Source organism: Colletotrichum siamense (assembly GCF_013390195.1).
Source record: "Colletotrichum siamense strain Cg363 chromosome Unknown KSG_Cg363_contig10, whole genome shotgun sequence".
NCBI lineage: Eukaryota > Fungi > Ascomycota > Sordariomycetes > Glomerellales > Glomerellaceae > Colletotrichum > Colletotrichum siamense.
Genome location: NW_023501023.1, coordinates 3,237,472 through 3,256,291, shown reverse-complemented (window position 1 = coordinate 3,256,291; position 18,820 = coordinate 3,237,472). Strand labels below are relative to the sequence as shown.

The 18,820-nt window shown below is 50.0% G+C and overlaps 8 protein-coding genes across 8 annotated transcripts; 3 read left to right on the top strand and 5 right to left on the bottom strand.

The window, feature by feature from the left end:
* Positions 1–642: 642 nt before the first annotated feature.
* On the top strand, positions 643–2,474 carry aurF-0 (Monooxygenase aurF; the record flags this gene model as incomplete). Its single annotated transcript, XM_036646625.1, has 5 exons — positions 643–691; positions 753–884; positions 940–999; positions 1,047–1,335; positions 1,400–2,474. 5 exons carry the CDS (start codon positions 643–645, stop codon positions 2,472–2,474), a joined length of 1,605 nt encoding a protein of 534 aa, XP_036488389.1.
* An 840-nt stretch (positions 2,475–3,314) lies between these two features.
* Positions 3,315–4,463, top strand: CGCS363_v014775 (putative aryl-alcohol dehydrogenase AAD14; the record flags this gene model as incomplete). The annotated part of the gene is made up of 1 exon (XM_036646624.1): positions 3,315–4,463. The coding sequence occupies one exon, from the start codon at positions 3,315–3,317 to the stop codon at positions 4,461–4,463; it is 1,149 nt and encodes a 382-aa protein (XP_036488386.1).
* A 120-nt stretch (positions 4,464–4,583) lies between these two features.
* CGCS363_v014774 (Satratoxin biosynthesis SC1 cluster protein 4) lies at positions 4,584–6,519 on the bottom strand (the record flags this gene model as incomplete). Its single annotated transcript, XM_036646623.1, has 8 exons — positions 4,584–4,993; positions 5,049–5,116; positions 5,175–5,240; positions 5,297–5,385; positions 5,455–5,682; positions 5,733–5,800; positions 5,851–5,887; positions 6,403–6,519. 8 exons carry the CDS (start codon positions 6,517–6,519, stop codon positions 4,584–4,586), a joined length of 1,083 nt encoding a protein of 360 aa, XP_036488387.1.
* A 1,664-nt stretch (positions 6,520–8,183) lies between these two features.
* CGCS363_v014773 (uncharacterized protein) lies at positions 8,184–8,741 on the bottom strand (the record flags this gene model as incomplete). The annotated part of the gene is made up of 1 exon (XM_036646622.1): positions 8,184–8,741. One exon carries the CDS (start codon positions 8,739–8,741, stop codon positions 8,184–8,186), a length of 558 nt encoding a protein of 185 aa, XP_036488392.1.
* Positions 8,742–9,696: 955 nt separating this feature from the next.
* BOT2-1 (Presilphiperfolan-8-beta-ol synthase) lies at positions 9,697–10,720 on the bottom strand (the record flags this gene model as incomplete). Its single annotated transcript, XM_036646621.1, has 3 exons — positions 9,697–10,011; positions 10,073–10,567; positions 10,652–10,720. The coding sequence occupies 3 exons, from the start codon at positions 10,718–10,720 to the stop codon at positions 9,697–9,699; spliced, it is 879 nt and encodes a 292-aa protein (XP_036488393.1).
* Positions 10,721–13,059: 2,339 nt separating this feature from the next.
* Positions 13,060–13,877, top strand: CGCS363_v014771 (uncharacterized protein; the record flags this gene model as incomplete). Its single annotated transcript, XM_036646620.1, has 5 exons — positions 13,060–13,143; positions 13,201–13,365; positions 13,420–13,527; positions 13,580–13,735; positions 13,791–13,877. 5 exons carry the CDS (start codon positions 13,060–13,062, stop codon positions 13,875–13,877), a joined length of 600 nt encoding a protein of 199 aa, XP_036488390.1.
* Positions 13,878–14,096: 219 nt separating this feature from the next.
* Positions 14,097–15,188, bottom strand: CGCS363_v014770 (Zinc-type alcohol dehydrogenase-like protein; the record flags this gene model as incomplete). The annotated part of the gene is made up of 1 exon (XM_036646619.1): positions 14,097–15,188. The coding sequence occupies one exon, from the start codon at positions 15,186–15,188 to the stop codon at positions 14,097–14,099; it is 1,092 nt and encodes a 363-aa protein (XP_036488391.1).
* A 1,083-nt stretch (positions 15,189–16,271) lies between these two features.
* On the bottom strand, positions 16,272–17,612 carry CGCS363_v014769 (putative fungistatic metabolite; the record flags this gene model as incomplete). The annotated part of the gene is made up of 1 exon (XM_036646618.1): positions 16,272–17,612. The coding sequence occupies one exon, from the start codon at positions 17,610–17,612 to the stop codon at positions 16,272–16,274; it is 1,341 nt and encodes a 446-aa protein (XP_036488959.1).
* Positions 17,613–18,820: the final 1,208 nt, after the last annotated feature.

Below are 18,820 nucleotides of genomic sequence, written 5' to 3'. Positions count from 1 at the left end.
GACGTGAGCATGGGAATGTGTTGGTTAGTGACCTGCTAATTAGCGTATGGCGAGTGTGTGTACCGAATGTCAGATGTATGGCTGCTGCCAGACGGTAAAAAGGTGATAGCTTCATCCGCCAGCCAAAGTCCCATTAATGACAACTTGCGGAGCACATTATCTGGCCGGCCCGGGATGCTGTGCCGTAGCCTGTGGCGCACTGCAAAAGACCTTTGGGGTGTCGATCAATTATTTCATCGACGCGTCTTGCTAGCGGCATGTTGCTGTCATTACTACCCCTGCTCCGAATCCTGCGTCTCACGCACAAAAGCGCGGCTGAGCGATTTGATTGGAGTTTCTTCTTCATAATGCTAGATTTCGAGGATGATTTTTATCCGGAAGGGGAGTATGGCAAATGGGAGTTTCATCGTCCGCGAAGGATTCCTCCGATGCACCGCGCTTGCAGCCACTTCACGCGGTGGCTGCTGTCGCTAGTGCTGACGAACGCGCGCCCGCAATCTCCTTGTCTTAAAATCTCACCATGTCCGCACGTTTCCGCGCTGTCATGGATGTCCCATTAGAAACAAGCTTTATGGCAACTGCTTCATCAGCCTTCGAGATTTGCTTCAAGTCCCACCGTTCGCGACATTCTTCAAAGCTGTGATGGACAAGATCCAAGGAGACCCACCGACAGTAGCCGTCATCGGCGCGGGTGAGGATTGAGACACCAATCCTGGACTTCCGTTAGATCGTCTGCTGATGCTGGAACTTAGGCTCGACTGGCATTTCGATGCTCAAGACTTTGCGTGAAGATGGGTTCGACGTGACATTATTCGAACGAAGGAGTCGGGTGGGAGGTTTGTGGTCATACACTGATGATAAGAGCATGACGACTGCTCTTCCAAGTGAGTCTCTCAACCAGGAGCCACTCATCAGTTCTTATCTGACCCAAGATTCTAGCGACAAGCGCAAACATCAGCAAGTACACGTGTGGGTTCACAGACTTTCCTATGCCAGACAGTGGGTACCAATTTGTTCGTCCCTTTTCAAAGTTAATACTGGGGCAGAATATCCCCCGTTCTTATCGCAAGGACAGTTTGAGGAATACATGGAGTCTTACGCCGAGAACTTTGACCTCTATAAATACATCGTCTTCAACGCACGAGTTGATCAGGTCGTGCGCAGCAGAGATGAGTCGAAATGGCAAGTGGAAATGGTTAGATCCGGTGCGCCTGAAACGAAAGAGTTTGACAAGGTTGTCTTCTGTCATGGGTATCAAACAAAGAAGAAGATGCCAATTTACGAGGGCCAAGCCAAGTTTGAAGGCACTATCATACACTCGCAGCAGTTTCGAAAGTATGTTGGTCTCCTCATACACAGGATCTTCCACTCAGGCTCTTTACTTACATGACACGTCTAGACCATCTGATTTCAAGGGACAAAAGGTTGTCCTTGTAGGGCTCAGCGCCACTCTGAGCGATGTCCTTTCTGTCATTGTGGACCAAACCGACCAGGTCTTTCTTTCACATCGAGCGGGCGCCTGGATCATAAGCAGATGGCGAAACAATCTTCCAACCGACCTCCTCGTTACGCGCTGGCGTAGACAGGTGTCGTTGTTCATTCAAAGCAAGTTCCCAAATCTCACCAATAAGCTTGCTCAAATTGCAACTGGCCTTCTGATGAGACAGTACGGAAAGATTGACCCATCTTTCCGACTACTCGACGATGTTGCGCCACTCAGCTTGCATCTTGCAGGGTGCATGGATACTGTCCTAGAGCTTCTCCGAGAGGGCAAGGTCACGTCTATGCATGGCATCAAGAGGTTCACCGGCCCGAAGTCAATCGAGTTTCAGGACGGCACTATTCTAGATGATGTCGATTCAGTCATTCTCTGCACCGGATACAAGGCTGACTTTGATCCGATTCCCTTTTTGGAGACGAGCAAACCCAAGACCGACCTCGCGGGCAACGCTTACGGCGGCCCACCCCTGCAGCGCCTCTACATGAACATTTTTCCGCCAGCTCATTGGGATAGTATTGCTGTTCTCGCCTACTCTGCCTTTGGCAAAAACAACGGATTCTCCTTCTCAGATGTAACGTCTATGGCCATCAGTAATGTTTGGCGGGGTGTCAGCTCGGATATGATCCCCCCAAGAGCTGAGATGGACCGCGCAATTGACAAACATCACCAGTGGGTAGCAGGTCGCTGGTTCAAGGAGCCCAGAACCGACACTTCTGCAGTTAAACAATGGGAGTTCCAGGGTTTCCTTCATAAAGCCGCCGGAACTGGCATGGAGAATCTGGGCTGGGGATGGCGGGGCTGGGTAAGCTGGTTCAAGGACCCTTACATTTGTTATCTGATCAATCATGGCGTCGAGACAGCACATGCGTTCAGGTACTTTGAAACAGGGAAACGGAGAACTTGGGATGGAGCGCGGGATGCCATCATCCATATCAACAAGATCGTCAAACAGCTCAAGGCCAGCAGGAAGTAACTTATTTGGCGTGGGAGAAATAGTAGGATTGGACTGGATTGATTTCCTACAAGATTCGACTCTTGTCTCATAGACGCTACTTCTTCAACCCATTCTTTCTCAATTCACGCACTCCTTCCGGTGTCGTTTGCATCGCCAAATAGGTCTTGGTGACTGCAGCTGTTCGGTCACTTCAGGATCATAGCGCTCGTTGCAAGAGGCTGAAAGGCCAGAGCGTAGCCAGCAGTTAAGTCAGTACAGTCATAATAGCCAACAACTTGCAGAATACGGCGCTTTATCTCTTTTTCGCGTCTCTCCACGGAGCCGAAGGCTGACACAGTCACCCCGGACTTAGCCCCGCAAACTCCGGCCGTCTCCGGGCCCCGCACGGCCCCTACCGATCGGTAGTAAGACCGAAGGATTTATTCGGCGAAGAAGAATGCCGGGCTATGCTACCGATCGTTATCCCCGATTTCGTGTGTGACTGGAGGACCCGATGGATCCCCTTGAAACTCTGTTTCTCATGTTACATTGTCGTACCGAAACCGATCAACATACAAGCTACGTCATTATCTCGAATGATCCCCGCACCTGGGCTGCATGACGGCTTCAATGGTCGCTTCACCTTTGTGACCCAAGCGCGGAATGTTGCTAAAATCCGGCAGGTATTTCCGCGCATTAGTCAACCATGTCACCAAGCTAGACCGTCTACAGCCGGAACCCCTCACTAGACATCATTATAAAACAGTTAAGAGCTATCGCAACATCGGAATTGATGGAAAGAAACAACCAGTCTACTCAAGAAAACAACTACCGACGAAGCAACCAACTCAATCAATTGCACAAATCACAACCGTCACCATGTCGAACTTCCTCGCATCTGCTCCCGAGCCGGCCACCGAGCTGGGCAGAATGCGGGTTCTTTCTTCCACCGCCGGGCTTCGCGTCTCACCCCTGGCTCTCGGCGCCATGTCAATTGGTGAGGCTTGGGCGGAGGCAATGGGTGCGATGAACAAGGAGCAGTCTTTCAAGCTTCTGGACGCATACTATGAAGCAGGCGGCAACTTCATCGACACCGCGAACAACTACCAGGATGAGCAGTCAGAAACTTGGATCGGCGACTGGATGGCCGAGAGGAAGAACCGTGACCGCATGATTATCGCTACCAAATACACTTCCGACTTCAGGAGCCATCTGTACGGCAAGGGGAACACGGCAAACTTCATGGGCAACCACCGTCGCAGCCTGCATCTCAGCGTTGAGGCGTCTTTGAAGAAGCTCCAAACCGATTTCATCGATATTTTGTATGTGCACTGGTGGGACTACACAACTTCTATTAAGGAGATTATGGATTCCCTGCATATTCTTGTCGAACAAGGAAAGGTGCTTTATCTCGGTATCTCCGACACCCCTGCCTGGGTCGTCAGCGCAGCCAACACATATGCCATTGATCACGGAAAGACGCCTTTCAGTGTGTACCAGGGTCGTTGGAGTGTGATGCACCGAGATTTTGAGCGGGATATTCTGCCGATGGCTAGGATGTTTGGCATGGCCTTGTGCCCGTGGGATGTATTGGGCTCGGGCAAGTTCCAGACCAAGAAGGCGATCGAGGAGCGTAAGAAGAATGGCGAGGGCCTGAGATCATTCGTCAGCACAGGCGAGCAAACGGAGTTGGAGATCAAGATCAGCGAGGCTTTAGCCAAGGTTGCCAGCGAGCACGGAACCGAGAGCGTGACGGCTATTGCGCTGGCTTACGTTCGTAGCAAGGCACCAAATGTGTTCCCAATTGTGGGCGGCAGGAAGGTTGAGCACTTGAAGCAGAACATTGAGGCTCTCAAGATCAAGCTCACTGACGAGCAGATTGCCTACTTGGAGAGCGTCAAGCCATTTGATGTTGGGTTCCCAAGCAATTTCCTAGGCGAGGACCCGAACATCACTGGTCACTCAGCGCGCCTGTCTCGTGCGGCGCAGATGTCATTCCCCAATGCGGGCAGACAAACAAGTGTTTGAGGTTTGGTGTCAGATCATTAAATAGGAGTGATACGATTATAGAAGAAATGCAATCGTCAAGAACTGGAATATTCCAGTGGATCATGAACAGCGTCCTTCATGATACTTTGTATTGCGTCCTCAACTTGCTCTATCCCCACGAATACTAGTTTGCGGAAGTGCTTTATCTCCTTGTTCCGCATACGGAGCGTAGACGACGTAGTCACGGTACTCGGGTGCGTCTCGATCGATTGTGCTCAGTTGAGTTCCGGTCATCGTGCTTGTTGTAGTCTTCTTAGAGCCGTTCCACGTCGAGTTGTTGCCCACCTCTCTGGCTGCTGCCGTGATACGGCTAAACGTCTCTCGTATCTGGCGCGCAACGGAACGCCCTGTTCTAGGCTTGTTCCTTATCTGTTCGGGCGTGTGCTCCGCGTGACATCCCAGTCGTGGCTTGACGCGTCGGACGAAAGCCGTCATACCCGGCATGCAGGCACATATGACACTCGCGTGCATCTCAACGAGCGACCAGATCGAGAGAGCTTTGAAGTCGACTTTCGACATATTAGAGCCACTCATCATCACGTTCTGGTGGACGATGCTACTCACATGTTGGATTCTGTGTGTCCGCAAATTTTGTAACTGTTGCCAGTCTTATGCAACTTGATACGGTGACACTGAAGAGGAGTGTGAGCCAGGTACTGAGGAATCGCTTCAACGTGGGGCAATACTTACAATAATCCGACCAAGAAGATGAGGCTCACGCCAATCTTTTTCCAGATTGTCCACGACACGGTAATGCTAAAGCAACATGTCAGGCACCTTCAATGGCGTTAAGAAGCTCCGACAGAACTTACAATTGTGTTACTGGTAGAATGACGAGGACAAGGTCAATGGCGATGTTGGTCCCTCCATTCACGAAAGTCATGATGTTGACTTTACCGCACTGTCTAAGGTGTGAGCGGCGGTTTTGGTGTCAGGAAAAAGGGATCATGAATGATGACAAAGTTCATACCTGCCCTGCATGTTGCCCATCCCACCGTGTCCAGTTGTATGAAACTGGACTACAGACGAAAATGATTGCGAGGATTTGACCAATCCCATACGTTGTTGTGATACCAAGCAGGCCGTAACAGGCCTTTCGGAACCAGCTCTCCTGAAATAACCGCAAGTAAAAGATGATCACTGAGAGCTTTGTAACTGCTACCACAAAGGAGTAGAACAATTCTTCGGCGAAGAAGATCTGAACACACAGTCAAAAAAGCATCTAGTATTGAAGCAAAGTTTACTCACAAGCAGTATTTGGGTGATATTATCTGGCGCAACTGTCCAGATATCTTGACCGAAGCCCAGGCTTACGACTGTTTTCCATTAGGACAGGGTAATTATCTCGTTCGGGGTGTATACTTACGCACTTGAGATCCAACGTCAGAAGCTACTAGTATGATCTATGGAAAGGCATTAGCTTGTGCGAACACAGCGTGCCGCGTTGCTGAGCGAACCATAGATGCTAGAATTGCCCAGTCGTCCCACCCAAAAGGAAAAGCTGGATTCAAAGAAGGAATCTTGGATATAAAGCGGCTTGAAACCGCTATGAATGAGAGCGTGAAGATAGTCCACGTAATTGGAGGCTGGTCCAAATTGCGATTGAAAGGCGCTCCACATGAAGATTTGGAGTAGTTTTGAGCTTCTATTTGTGTATGCATCACATTAGTAACGCATCTAGGAGGTGCCATGATACGAAGAAATGATCGAACTCACGTAATGATTCAACAACAGTGCAATTCTGCGTCAAACAACTAGCTATCCCATCATTGAGCTGTTGATCCGTACATATACAGACGAAATCGGTGGGTTGACAGGTGGACTTCGCTAGCTGTGCTGTTGTGCAATTCATCTGCATAGCACTGCCTCAGCAACTTTCCTTCCAAATGAACTTGCCTTGATAGTGGGTGGAACATACCGCGCAAGGTGATATCATGCTCGACACCTGCTGCGATGCAGCGCCAGCCGGGTCGGCTGTGGTCGGTAGTGATGTTGCATTCGATGGCACTGCGCTCAACACCATCGCGGAGGCCATCGTGGTCTGACAAGCCAACCCTGCCAGGATGTTGAGAATAGTTTGCGTCATATCGACCTAGCAGTCTGATGCTGCAAAGACGAAGGCGAAAGCAATTCGCGACCCCTGACGATTCAGCAGCTTGGAAACACGAAGCAAAGCCTACATGCCGAGGCAAGAGAAACAAAAAAAAAGTGGCGCCGTGAACTTTTTAAAATGAATGTGGCTTTTTGATGTTCGCGGCGTGCTTAGGCTGAAACTAAGACAGACAGGCGAAACCAACAATAATGGAAAGCGGCTTCGGCAGGGGCTTCGGCAGAGACTTGGCTGCATCCGGCGCACCTAGCCCCGGCCCGAGACGACCTGGAAGCCTGTCTGCCCACGCAGTCAAACTCAATAGACTTATTGTTTGCTTGACTCAGGTAGCTAAGACGAACCCGAAATGAGGCCGCTAGAATTTCGAGGATTCTTTGATCGCGAAAAATGCCAAAGCGCGACATCGTAGGCACAAAGTTTGGAACCTTATTTCTCACGAGGAGCAACGTGGTTGCCGAAAACAAGTTCAATTGATGTTGATACTGCAGGTGCTGCCCCAGACACCATCACGTTAATGTTCGTGAGAAGGATATCCCTAGTCCTTCGACTGTACATAGTATTTGTAGAGACTGACATAGAAGTTTTAACCGCCGCTCGGACGAGAATCCATGAGCTTCAGACGAATTAGACTCTACGTTACCCCACTTGCACACAGCATCGTCTGCCCTATCCGTACGTTAGTTACAGCGAACGAATTACTTTGTGCGGGTTGACCCTGAAAGTCTACGCAGCTGTCGAGTCTGTCCGTGTTTCCGTTGCAGGGTTGATGCAGGCTACTTGAGACCCAGAAAGCTTGTTGCTGTGTTCTCGTGTGCAGTGATCTTCATACCCGGCGGCCTACGAGTTGTTATCGAAGCGGGGGCTACGGATACGCGTGTTTCCCACGTGGTCAGAGCTGAACTCACCCCCCGTTGCCGAAAAGAACCCCGGCATGTCGCAGCGATTGACATCGGAAAAGCCAAGGGGCTTAAATAGCTGAGAGACTGACTCAGCAAGATTATTTGACAGTGAATCTTGCTTAGGATTTGTCCAATCAACCCATGGATTAATACTGGATGTTATGGGGGTGATTTGGGATGGAAGCCATTGTCTCCTGATTCTAAGTTATCCTAAGCCATGTGGAGGCTTGGCAAACTTGCTACCCACACATGCTGAGGTTCGAGAATATTAGATATGGGGCTGAATGTGTATAGAGTGATGAGAAAGATGGGTTATCAGTGTCATGTTGGGGGTAGGATCGATTTTAGGTCACAATGTTGAACCAAGATCACGTAAAGACTGACCTACACAATGGGTGTGATCAACGATGTTCTACTGGATCGTCTGAAACAGCAGATGCACGTGCTAAACGGTCTCGACGAACAATTGAGCGGGGAATGCATGATGGAACCGGTTGCAACACGCAATCGCAATATCTACGGAACCTTTCGTCTCGTCGCTTGCACGCCCATGACAAACATTGATTGGTACTAGATGTCAACTGAAAAGGATGTTATGCGCTAACTCTTGTCAAACAGCCCTTATTTTCTTGTTTTAATACTATAGTTTTGTGATGCAATACATGTGGGTAATCGAATTTTCACTAGTCCCTAGTTTGCATGATCTTTCTCAACTCGCTCCGCCAGCCCAGCTAGCATCGGCACTGTTGTCGCATGATCGAATTTGCCCGCGGCCCAAATGATCATTCGTTTCACGGCCCCCTTAGAGGTGATGCCGGCACGGAGCCGGAGATGTACCGTGGTTTCCACCCTGGATCCATCTGTGCCTTCGATGTTGGACTCATGGAGAAGAATCGCCCACGTGATCCTCGAACCATAGCGAATGCTCGTGTAGACCAGCGAACGGGGAGGATTGATGCTGACAACATTAAACGAATCATCTTTACTCAGGCCGTAGTCGGGGACTCTGTCGCCGATTTTTAACTCTTGGAATTCAGGTTTGATTGTACGAGCCCCAGCCCAGGATTTTGGTAGAACTCGTTCCCATCGCTTCGGGAGGTACCATCCGCCGCGCGACTTGCCGAGCTGAACGACCCAGGGAAATATTTCTTCAGCTGGAGCCTGCATGGTGCGGTACTCGTTGAACATCATGGGGGCATCCGGGATGATGTCATCCCCGGGATGTTTGGATTGGTTCACTTGGCTCATGTTGAAGGCCTTCGCGAAGCAGCAGCTGGTGCGTTGAAGCGCTGTACGTGAGGAGTTTCTGACTTATCGATATGTTTCCTTGAAGTATGTACTGCAGTTGATAGTTCTTCTTAAGCAGATGTGGAGGCTGTAAGTACCGATGCACAGTTGCGGGGAAAGGGGACCTCGAAGTAATCCCGCGTCATTCGCTGCTTCTGCACGAGCCATAAGACGGCAATCAGTGTAGCAATACGGAATCTCCTAAATACCGAAAGCCGCGAAAGCCGCCATGAACTTTAAGTGTACCTGTCTGGGATGATCCATGCTCAGACCCTTGCTGCTGAATATCGTGAAGCTGTCCAGTTGCGTTGGCTACGACCTAGTCGGCCTAGATGATTCTCTTTCACTAAAACTGAAGAGAAAGATTTATAAACATCCCTCCTTCTCTGTCTTACACGTATCTGGAAATAATTGGATAATTGTTCGTTTTGGTAAGGTATTGGAGCCCTCTCAAGATTCCCTCGCCGAGTGATTACGCATGTCCTTTTCAATATTGTTTCTACCAATCTGCTTGACGACTGATTGTGTGCCTCTTTTCGAGATTTGTTCTACCTCGACTGACATCCCGACCAAGTTGGATGCGTACAAGACTAAGTTAAAGAACACAAGAGCGATGATATTCGGGTTCTTATATTGCGGCGCAGTATGTTCAGACATGGATCTCAAGATAGATAGTATCATTTTTTTTTTGACGATAGGTAGTCATTTCAACGATGTTCTCTTTGAAGTTTTCCATAAAGACTTAAGGTTCATTAGTTGAAGTGCGTGTATCTCTTTGAAGTTGACTTCCTGACGGTCACTAGTTACAAACTGAGATAGGAAGGTCCGACAAATGTGGTCCGTAACAGCCTGTAATCCCTGAGATTCCCCTTTTCCACTAAGTACCAGTATCCTGGGAAGTTTTGAACATCGCCTGCTAGGTTGCGCGACCAGGCGCTTCGAAATTCAAGACCAGACCCCACTTCTCATCCAGCTGCGTCTCATCGAAGTACCGTGTACACAAGTATGCCCAATGCCCGGTACCAGTTGCTAGCCGGCGGCAACCTCTGACATATTCACGTATATGCTCATTGGCCACCTCATCATCGGTCCAGGGAAGACGGGCCACAGCATCCTCACACGCTGCATAATGCTTCCTGATGAGACTGATAATCCTATGGACAGACTCATGAACCGAAATGTTTTCCGTGTTCATGAAGAGGAGGACCATGTTCTCAAGTTGACCGACATGCTGCGTTGCAGTCAGATAACCTGCGTAAACAAGATGGAAACGCCTGAAGGATCAGACTTACAAACTCCTTTTGCACACTCAGGATTTCATTAATCAAAATGGACAATCTCGTATACTCTGTCGCAATTGTCTTCATTGCTTCATGATATCTGGTGGAGTCTGGCAGCTCGAAATCCATCGCGAACTCGGTTTGAGTAATGGAAGGATAGACACCAATGTCGGCGATCCTAATTTCAAAATGATACCAAGGATCGGGCAAGTGCTCGTCCTGCCTCACTGCTTGCTGGCGGGCTACACCTTCGATGTATTCGTGCAGCTCCCTCCGCATTCGCTCGATCGACATTGGGCCCATTTCCTGTCTCATGGCTGTGAGCACTTCGTACAGTACTGCTACAGTCCCTGGAGAGTCAACTGGCGGGGTGAAGCATGCTTTCGCAGGATCAGGGTGGAGGCAGTGTTCGACACATTGGAGTGTCAAATCACAAATGTGGCGTGTCCCGGCCGCATCGGTGGTGAGTTCGCCACCTGTGTCTATCTCGTCGTCAAACCAGAATATCTGAGGGCACATATTTCTTTAGCTCATGTTCTTGAATTCGACAGAACAAAGATTAGAACAAATGGACTCGGCGATATGAATTACCCAGTACTCGTATTTTGTCAACGTCAATAACTTCTCCTTCTTGCATCTCGAGTAGAACACGCTTGCCATGATTGTGTAATTACCCTTCGTCCGATGTTTAAGTTTCTTTTTTTCGGGAATATTCACGCTGCTCGTGTACATGTTATTGAACCACCCTTTGAAGGCCCCAGGCAGGCGGCGAGGTTGACCAGCCTGGGTTGGAGGAGGGGGAGGGGATAAATTCAACTTGCCTCTTCAGCCACTGGTCAAGCTCTCCATTAATCTCGTCCAAAACATCCTGGGAGTGAATTTCCTTTGGCCACGCAGGCATCAAGCTCATCAAATTTACTACGTGGACCTCTCGTCCTACACATCGTCTTATGAGCCTGTCGCGTTCGTATGCTGAGGGGGTTGAGCCTGAAAGCTTGTATTCGGTCGCCTTTGAATGGCTCGTAACAGGTGGCACAAATTCATGCCCCGCGACGATCACTGGGCTGCTGTCGGATGACAAGTGTGATGGATTCAGCGCCATGATGATGATTCAGACCGAAGTGGCTGGAGTAGGTGCAGATACGACCACAAGAATAACCAAGATGGCACGTAAGTGACAACATGAATGCAATATCATAGGATATAAGTTATATTAAAATCACTGGGTGAAAATTTATCAGCATTACTTAAGTGATTCGGAAGCTGGAGACTGACATATCCATCGAGTGCCGAGCGGCGTCAGCACTAGTGTGAGCGGAGTGACCGCGGATCAGGTTCTGTTTGGATTTATTTTAGCTGTTTATAAAAAACTCTTATCAGGTCGAAAGCAGAGACGACCAGAGATCGGCTACATTGATGCTATTCAGCTGCCAATAATTATGCGGAGAGGTGGGTCGAATGATAGACAACACATTCACCTGTCCCAATTGATCTCGCCGTGATCCACTGATCCCTTTTGACTTGCTTACAATATTGATTCATATCTGTGATCGTGGTTTGGAGCATGCATCAACTACGTCATCAACCGAGGGTTTGGGGACTTCGGGATGACTTTTGGGACTTTGGGATGACTCCGAGAGTTGGAGGGCATATGATGCAAACATCCTAGACTATTGAGTACCTCTAATCATAAGCAGCCCATTGGTTGGACATCTACCTACACATATCCTAGTGACCTTTGCTATTAGACGTGGGCACCGGATGTCTTTTGGCTGATCATTTGAAACCCGTGATTATTCCTCGGTGCACCGAGGTAGTCACTAGAACGGACCAAGCAAATGAATCGTCCACAAGCAAGAAGTGAATCCACTGTTGATAGTCTCATAGAGATTAGTATAAATTATAGGCCACAGATTCTCTGTTAGAGCTTTGCTATCCGGGCAGTGTCCAACGCACAGAACCCCTTGTTTTAAAACGATCAAACATCCTATACATGCTGTTGTTGTCACTATTATCACCGTAATCTATTGTCATCGTCTATCGTCGTCGTATGTCGTCGTATTCTATCGTCTTTGTATATCGTCGTCGTCCATCGTGAGATGGAAGTATAAGTATACTACGAAGCGGGCACTGCCCGGCTAGTAAAACTCTTCTACTAATATGTTCGCGCGTTGAGCACCCGAAGTTAAAAGCTGCTCGCGCTTTACGTACCGAGTTGGAATACCTTGGCTTGTCGCAAGAGATAGCCGCTTGGTACCACAGGATGCTTCGTCGAGGCTGGTTCGCATGCCATCCAATCTAGTAAGGCACAGAAGACTGAAGTGAGCACATACCAAGCCACTATCAATGTTTCTGTTCGCCCGGTTTCCTAGCGGCGGCTTGCCGAAGTAGTTATTTCACGAATCGCGCAAAATTCAGCAGAGACAGTTGTCTCAATTCAAGTTTGCTTGGGTGGCTGACGTTTGCCATTTAAGGCAAGATAGAACAAAGAACATAACAGGATGTCTGACAGGACAAGCCGTCTTGATTCCAAAAGAAGTAAAAGTCAGCCTATTGAGGCTTGACTATGCTTACTCGGGAAAATAAGACACTCAGACGCCGTTTCTTCCTTGGTTGACGACCATAGACATCTCCTAATTCGCCGCGGGATGGCTGATAGCCTTTTTCCGCCACCGAGATTTGTCTTTGAGACTCGTATAGACAGCCCACCGACTCCGAGATTGGTAAATGGTGAGCTGGGCTCATCCTACGGGATCTGATTCAAGTCTTCTTGGCACACTCTGCGATGTTGATAGGGCGCCACACGGAAACCGTATCACCCACCAAATAATCACGGTTTGCTTGCTCTTGGCCATGTGACTTGAACGTTTGGTAACAAGGAGCCATCCATCATTATCTCGCTCTCTTTATAAGACAGCCAATTATCCCCGCCATGGTCCGCGGACATCCTCTTATTCACCCTCGCAACCTGTTCTTTCATCACACTAACTTCAACCGCAATGCGTTTCCCAACCGTCCTGATCTCCTTGGTGGCTTTGGCCAATGCAGCCGTTCCCAGCTGCTCGAGCTTTCCCAACTCTGCAGTATGCCTCTAGTATGTATGCTAAGTATTGCATGAAGCCTAATCAATGTCCCCATAGTGCGTAACCACATGCATACAAAACACCGGCCTCGACAAATATGCCTGCAGAAAAAGCTGCCGAGAGACTAAGCAGTCTCTTTGCTCAAAGAGCTGCAGCACCTCCCAGACTCGCGAGCTTGCTGACGGCGAATCCGTTGCTGAGAAACGTCAGATTACCAGTCCAGTACGGTACCCCGCGACTCTTCTTATTTAACACCAACACTGATAACCCAGAAAGTGTGTCGACCTTTGTCTAGCCAGACCTGAATGCGCTGAGGCGCGGTCCGTCATAACAGGCGATGGCTCCGCACCGGCCAAGTCGTTTGATAAGCGGCAGTTCTCCCCAGTAGGTCACCAACTCAGAAGTTTGAATATCTCGGTACTGAGACTGTTCAAAGTGCGTTCAGGCTTGCCTTGAGGAACTCGGTATCTGGGATGGCAAAGCCCGTTCAATTTGCAAGGAACAGTGTGGCGAAGCCAGAGTCAAGAGAGAACCGATTTCTGCCCCGGTGGCTGCTGCGCCGGCGGAGAAGCGACAGATTCAATGGTCTGAGGTATGTATCTCATTGATGGAGGGGAAACACAAGTAAGTGGCTGATGTTGTGTCAGTGTGTTCTTGCATGCGTAGAGGAACTCGGTATTCGTGATGGGAAGGGATACGTCTATTGCCAGAGACAATGCGGCGAGCGTGAATAGGCGCTACTGTTTCATCAGTGTTTAGAATACGACGGAATACTGGGCTCGATGGAAGTGGAATTGTGGCCAATATCACGGCTTCAATTATTGTCTGCCCATTTGTAATGAGACTCCATCGCAAGCACAAGATTGTGTGGTGGAGATGACTTTAATAATGCATGATGGATTTCGGTTTTGAGCTGAAATGTGACTAGTAAACCGTCTCTTGGTGTTTCGAACTCACTGAACCTTGATACAAACCTTGCCAACATGTGCTCCAGTTGAGAGATACTCAAAGGCAGCAACCACCTCATCCCGCCCGAATCCGAATTCCTTCTCTACGGGAACCTTCAATCCGCGAGCCACCACGTATCGTGTAACCTCCTCCAGGTGCTGTCTAGATCCGACCATGATTCCACGAACAACAGCTCCCTTAGACAAAGCCAGGGCAGCCACGTCCGGCATCTGATCCTGGGGGCAGGACGCGAGGAAGCCGATTACGGCGATAGATCCTCCATATGCGACGGCATTGATACTTTGGGCAATCGTTCCAGCGCCTCCGTTCTCGAGGATGAAGTCCGCTCCCTGGCCTTTGGTGATCTTGAGAACCTCATCAGACCAGTTAGGCTTTGACTTGTAGTTGATCACATGGTCGGCTCCGTAGGTCTCTTGGACGTATTTCAGCTTGGAGTCAGAGGAAGACGTGATGATGGTAGTCGCCCCAGCGGCTTTGGCTAGCATCAGTCCGGTAATTGACACGCCACCAGTTCCTGCAACGCAATCGGTTTCGCAACGCTCAATCCTCGCCTGGTAGAACTCACCAAGGCAGAGAACGGTCTGGCCCGGCTTAAGCACGGTGTTGCCGTACAGTGAGTTCCACACTGTAGAACCAGTGCACACCAAGGCTGACAGCTCTGAGTAGCTCAACTGCGAGTCCGATGGAACCTTGACCAGAGCTGACGTAGGCAGGACGATGTATTGCCTCAGAGCTCCATCAAAAACACCTCCCAGGCTATGGTCCCAATCTTTCATCGGGCCATAGAGGGTGCTGAGATCGAAAGCCGCGACAACCTTGTCTCCCTCAGCAAACCCATCAACATGTTGCCCAACTTTCATCACGTCGCCGGCGAGGTCGGAGCAAGGAACAACATTGTCTTTGACAGGGAAGGGGTACTTTCCGGTCGCGACAGCGAAGTCGCGGAAGTTGAGAGCGACACTGCGAATACGGATGAGGACTTCGTAGGACGAGGGCGACAGAATAGGCTCAGTGCTAAGTTGGAGGTCCTGGATGGAGTTGCGCTGAGGTAAACGGAAGACTTGCTGGGACGCCATTGTTTAAGTCGCGGAGCCAAGTGTCAGGATGGGCGTTGCAAAGGTTATGATGTGAAAATGAACGGAATGTTCAGGTTATTGCTGTGGTTTCTCTCAACTTTGCGGGGTTTATGACCGTATTTAAAGCTTCAGGCTTCAAGCTTCGACCACAGGCCTTACTTCATATCTGAGAGATGGATTTATCAGCAGCCTGTGGGAGATGTGAAAATCGGACAGCCTACAATCGATGGCATGAGCTGATTCGGTCGATTAATCAGCAGTAATTCTCAACCTTCTTTACTGTTCGCCTCGAATGCAGTCGTTGCCCAGCTGGTATATCGGGCCGAGCGAAGCTTGACGTCACAGGCGAGGGCCAGAATGGAATCACAGAAGTTGAATCAAGCTCATACTTCTGGTTTTTGCGATTACAAATAGGCTCAAAAATCACTCACCAATTAGAGAAATCGATCGAATAGCTGTCTTCAAAGATTCGGGATCAGATGAAAGTCAGATGGATGAGGAAAAGCAAGTTTGAGATCGAATCTAGAGCGTGTGGGTCGAAGTAGGGATCCATTGACAGTGTGGAGTCAACCAGTTGACGAAAGTGTAACCGCAAGCGCAAGCGCCCTAGTGCATCGGGATACTGGGCGCTTGCAAACGCAAATCCATGCTACGCGCCTGTTTGGTATGGCGATCTATATGACCATTGGGAGAATTCTGGCCGTCTTGAACAGCGACAAATTTGATGTACTGGCTCTCAAATCTCCAAGTGGTCCCTCAAGTCGTTCATGGGCCGGTGGGTACATGACATATTCAAGTCACTGTTCATGCAAGTTTGGCTCCAGCAGACGCCTAATATTGTGGAAAGGCAACGACCCCCAAATATGGGGACTTTTAATGCTTGAGAAACGCAATGAATTAAATACCTAATGAAAAAGTAAAATATCTACCAAGGCACAGATGCCAATGAAAAAACTGTCTATCCCCACCAAATGAATTGAAGTAATCAAAGAAAAGTTTCCCAGTATGTCTATAGACAAGGCTTGACTGCAGAATATCGTGCTTCTGTAGTCTCTCTTTTTGATCGATGCCTTTTCCAACTTCTTAGTTGTACTTGTATACGGAAAGACGGTCCGGGGCACCACACAGTTCACCAGAGTTACCGGTGCACTTGTAGTAGCACTGGCTCTCATCGGCAGCGTTCGCAGGCTCGCCGGTACCACAGAAGCACTCCTTGCCGAACTCAAGACCAAAGTACGTAGCACCCTTGCCGTTGTTGCAGAGGCTAGCGCACATCTCAACAGTCATGTTGTTGTCGTCAGCGAAGTGGTCACCATCCAAAGCACGGCCGCCGGGAGTCTCCTGGGCGCACTTGACGTATGAGTACTGGGAGGTGGAAACGGAGACAGCGAGAGTTCTGCCAGTGTTGTAGAGATTCAGGCGGTCCTTGGCACCGCAAGTGTAAATTCCGTTGCCGAAGCAGGGAGTGCCGCACTCGGAGTCAGACACTAGCTCGAGATCGAGGGAGTAGGTGTTGGCGCAGTAGCACTCGTTGCCATTCTCGACACCGAAGTACTTGTAGTTGGAGCAGTAGGACCAGCACTTGTAGGCGTCCATGTCGTCGGCGGTGAGTCTGGAACCAGTCTCGAGGAGGCGGAGAGTCTGCGTGTCCTTTGCGCAACCGGTGTAAGTGAAGGTAGCTCGGGGATCGGTTCTGACAGGTCCAGGCACGGTGCGAGCATAGATGTTGAGACGTCCACCCGAGCCACAGTAGCTCTTGGCATCTCCCGAGCAGCGCATCTGGCAGTCGGCCTCGGCAGCGATGCTACCTCCGTGGATGGTGCTGCCGCAGTAGCACTCGCGGCCGTATTCCACACCAGCGAAGTTGAATCCCTTGTTGGAGCAGTACTGTCCACAGTCCTCGGCCTTCATGTTGTCAGAGGAATATCCGTCCTCTCTGAGGGCACGACCTCCATCGCCCTCAGTGTGGCAGTAGAGATAAGACCAGCCGCGGTTGTACAAATCCTTCACGGAGGGTCCGCTATAGCCGTCGGTTTGGTAGAGATTGAGACGGCCCGGGCCGCCGCATCTGGAGTGATCGTCCATGCCGTTGCAAGGCATGTTGCAGTCGCCAGAATCAGCTGGGAGAGCAGAGTCGGTGAGGACATCACCGCAGTAGCATTCCCTGCCGTACTCAGTGGCGAAGTAAACGTAATCCTTGCAGAAGTCGGAGCACATCTGGGTGCTCATCGAGTCAGACGAGAAGCTCGCATCCTTGAGGGCACGGCCGTGGTCTCTGGGGGGCTCTGAGTAGCAACCCTTGTCGGCGAAGGTTCGAGCTTGAAGCTGTCCTCGGGGCTGGACCTGGACGGCAGCGGCAGACACCAGGGGTGCCATCAGAGGCATGGCCATAAGGCCGATGCGGGAGAAGGTAGCGAAAGACATGGTGAAAACGAAAGTCGATGTCTGAGTATTCAACTCGAGAAATGAGAGTGGTAGTGAGAAGGTGAGTAGATGAGGTGATGAGTGGTGGTTATCTCGTCATTCTAGATCGGACATGCTGATGGTCTTAAATATCCCGATGTAAGATGATTTCAGAGGAAATGTTTATTGGGTTGGAAGCCGTCTCCAGCCCTGACTCCCTATCCGAAGCACCTGGACTGGATTGTTCCCCCACATGTGCTGAGTGTCTTGGGCTGGAACAATTTGCCTCTTGGATTATGCGAATCTATTTCGACGCTAAGGATCCCAAGTGTTTGGTTTAGGTCCCTGGAAGCTTCCCCGCCCTACAGCTTGAAGATTCATCGTTGGGTCCAGCTTGGTTCCTTGTTGAAAGCCTTTCCTCTTTGGGGCAGCCCCCTCACAGCCCAAATTGTCACCACGAGTGGCAGCGGCGCCAGCAAGGCGATGAGAGGCCTTGGAGCTAGCCAAAACGCCCCCTAATCTCCACGCGAAGAAATCAACGGCAATGCACGAAGAACGCAATCTGTGGGCTGCCGTGTGTTCAACAACGACTTGAACCATCTCGGGCCTAGCTGCAGCCACCAACTTGAGCCAAGCTGCGTTAAGCTTACTTGCCAAGACAATAGGTTGTTTTTGAACGCCATGTCGGCTTTGGTGCCACGCGAGGCCAGAACTCGGCATGTCAAGTCTGTCACTGCCGGTGATGATCGTAGGGTCTGGCCCATATTTTTCTGTTGCAACAACATGGGGGGGAAAGAGCGAAGTGCCGAATTCCTAACCAACGACGACTTCAACTTTCGTGAGCAGTCATGCCCAAATGGCTGCAATCTGGTCCGGCAAGAGTGCCAAAAAGGATCTACTATCCAAGACTCAGCCCGAAAAGTTAGAAACTGCGTGCGTGCATGACATATGCCAAAGGCTGCCGGTCCTTGTCGTTACCAAGCCCTCGGAACATTTAAGCTTACCCAAAGTCTCCGCTTTACAATCAGGAAACTTACTTTTCAGCTCCGCGAGCGACCACAACTAGGTCAACGCTATTGAGACAGTTCCTGGTCTGCCCCTGACTACGCTAAAGATTCATCGTGAGATCCTGCGACTGTGCGTCGGACAGCGAATATCGCTTAATTGATTGCTTTGCGACCAGACACACGCCACCCCCGCGAGATTGATTGCGGCTCGTGAAGCCAGCA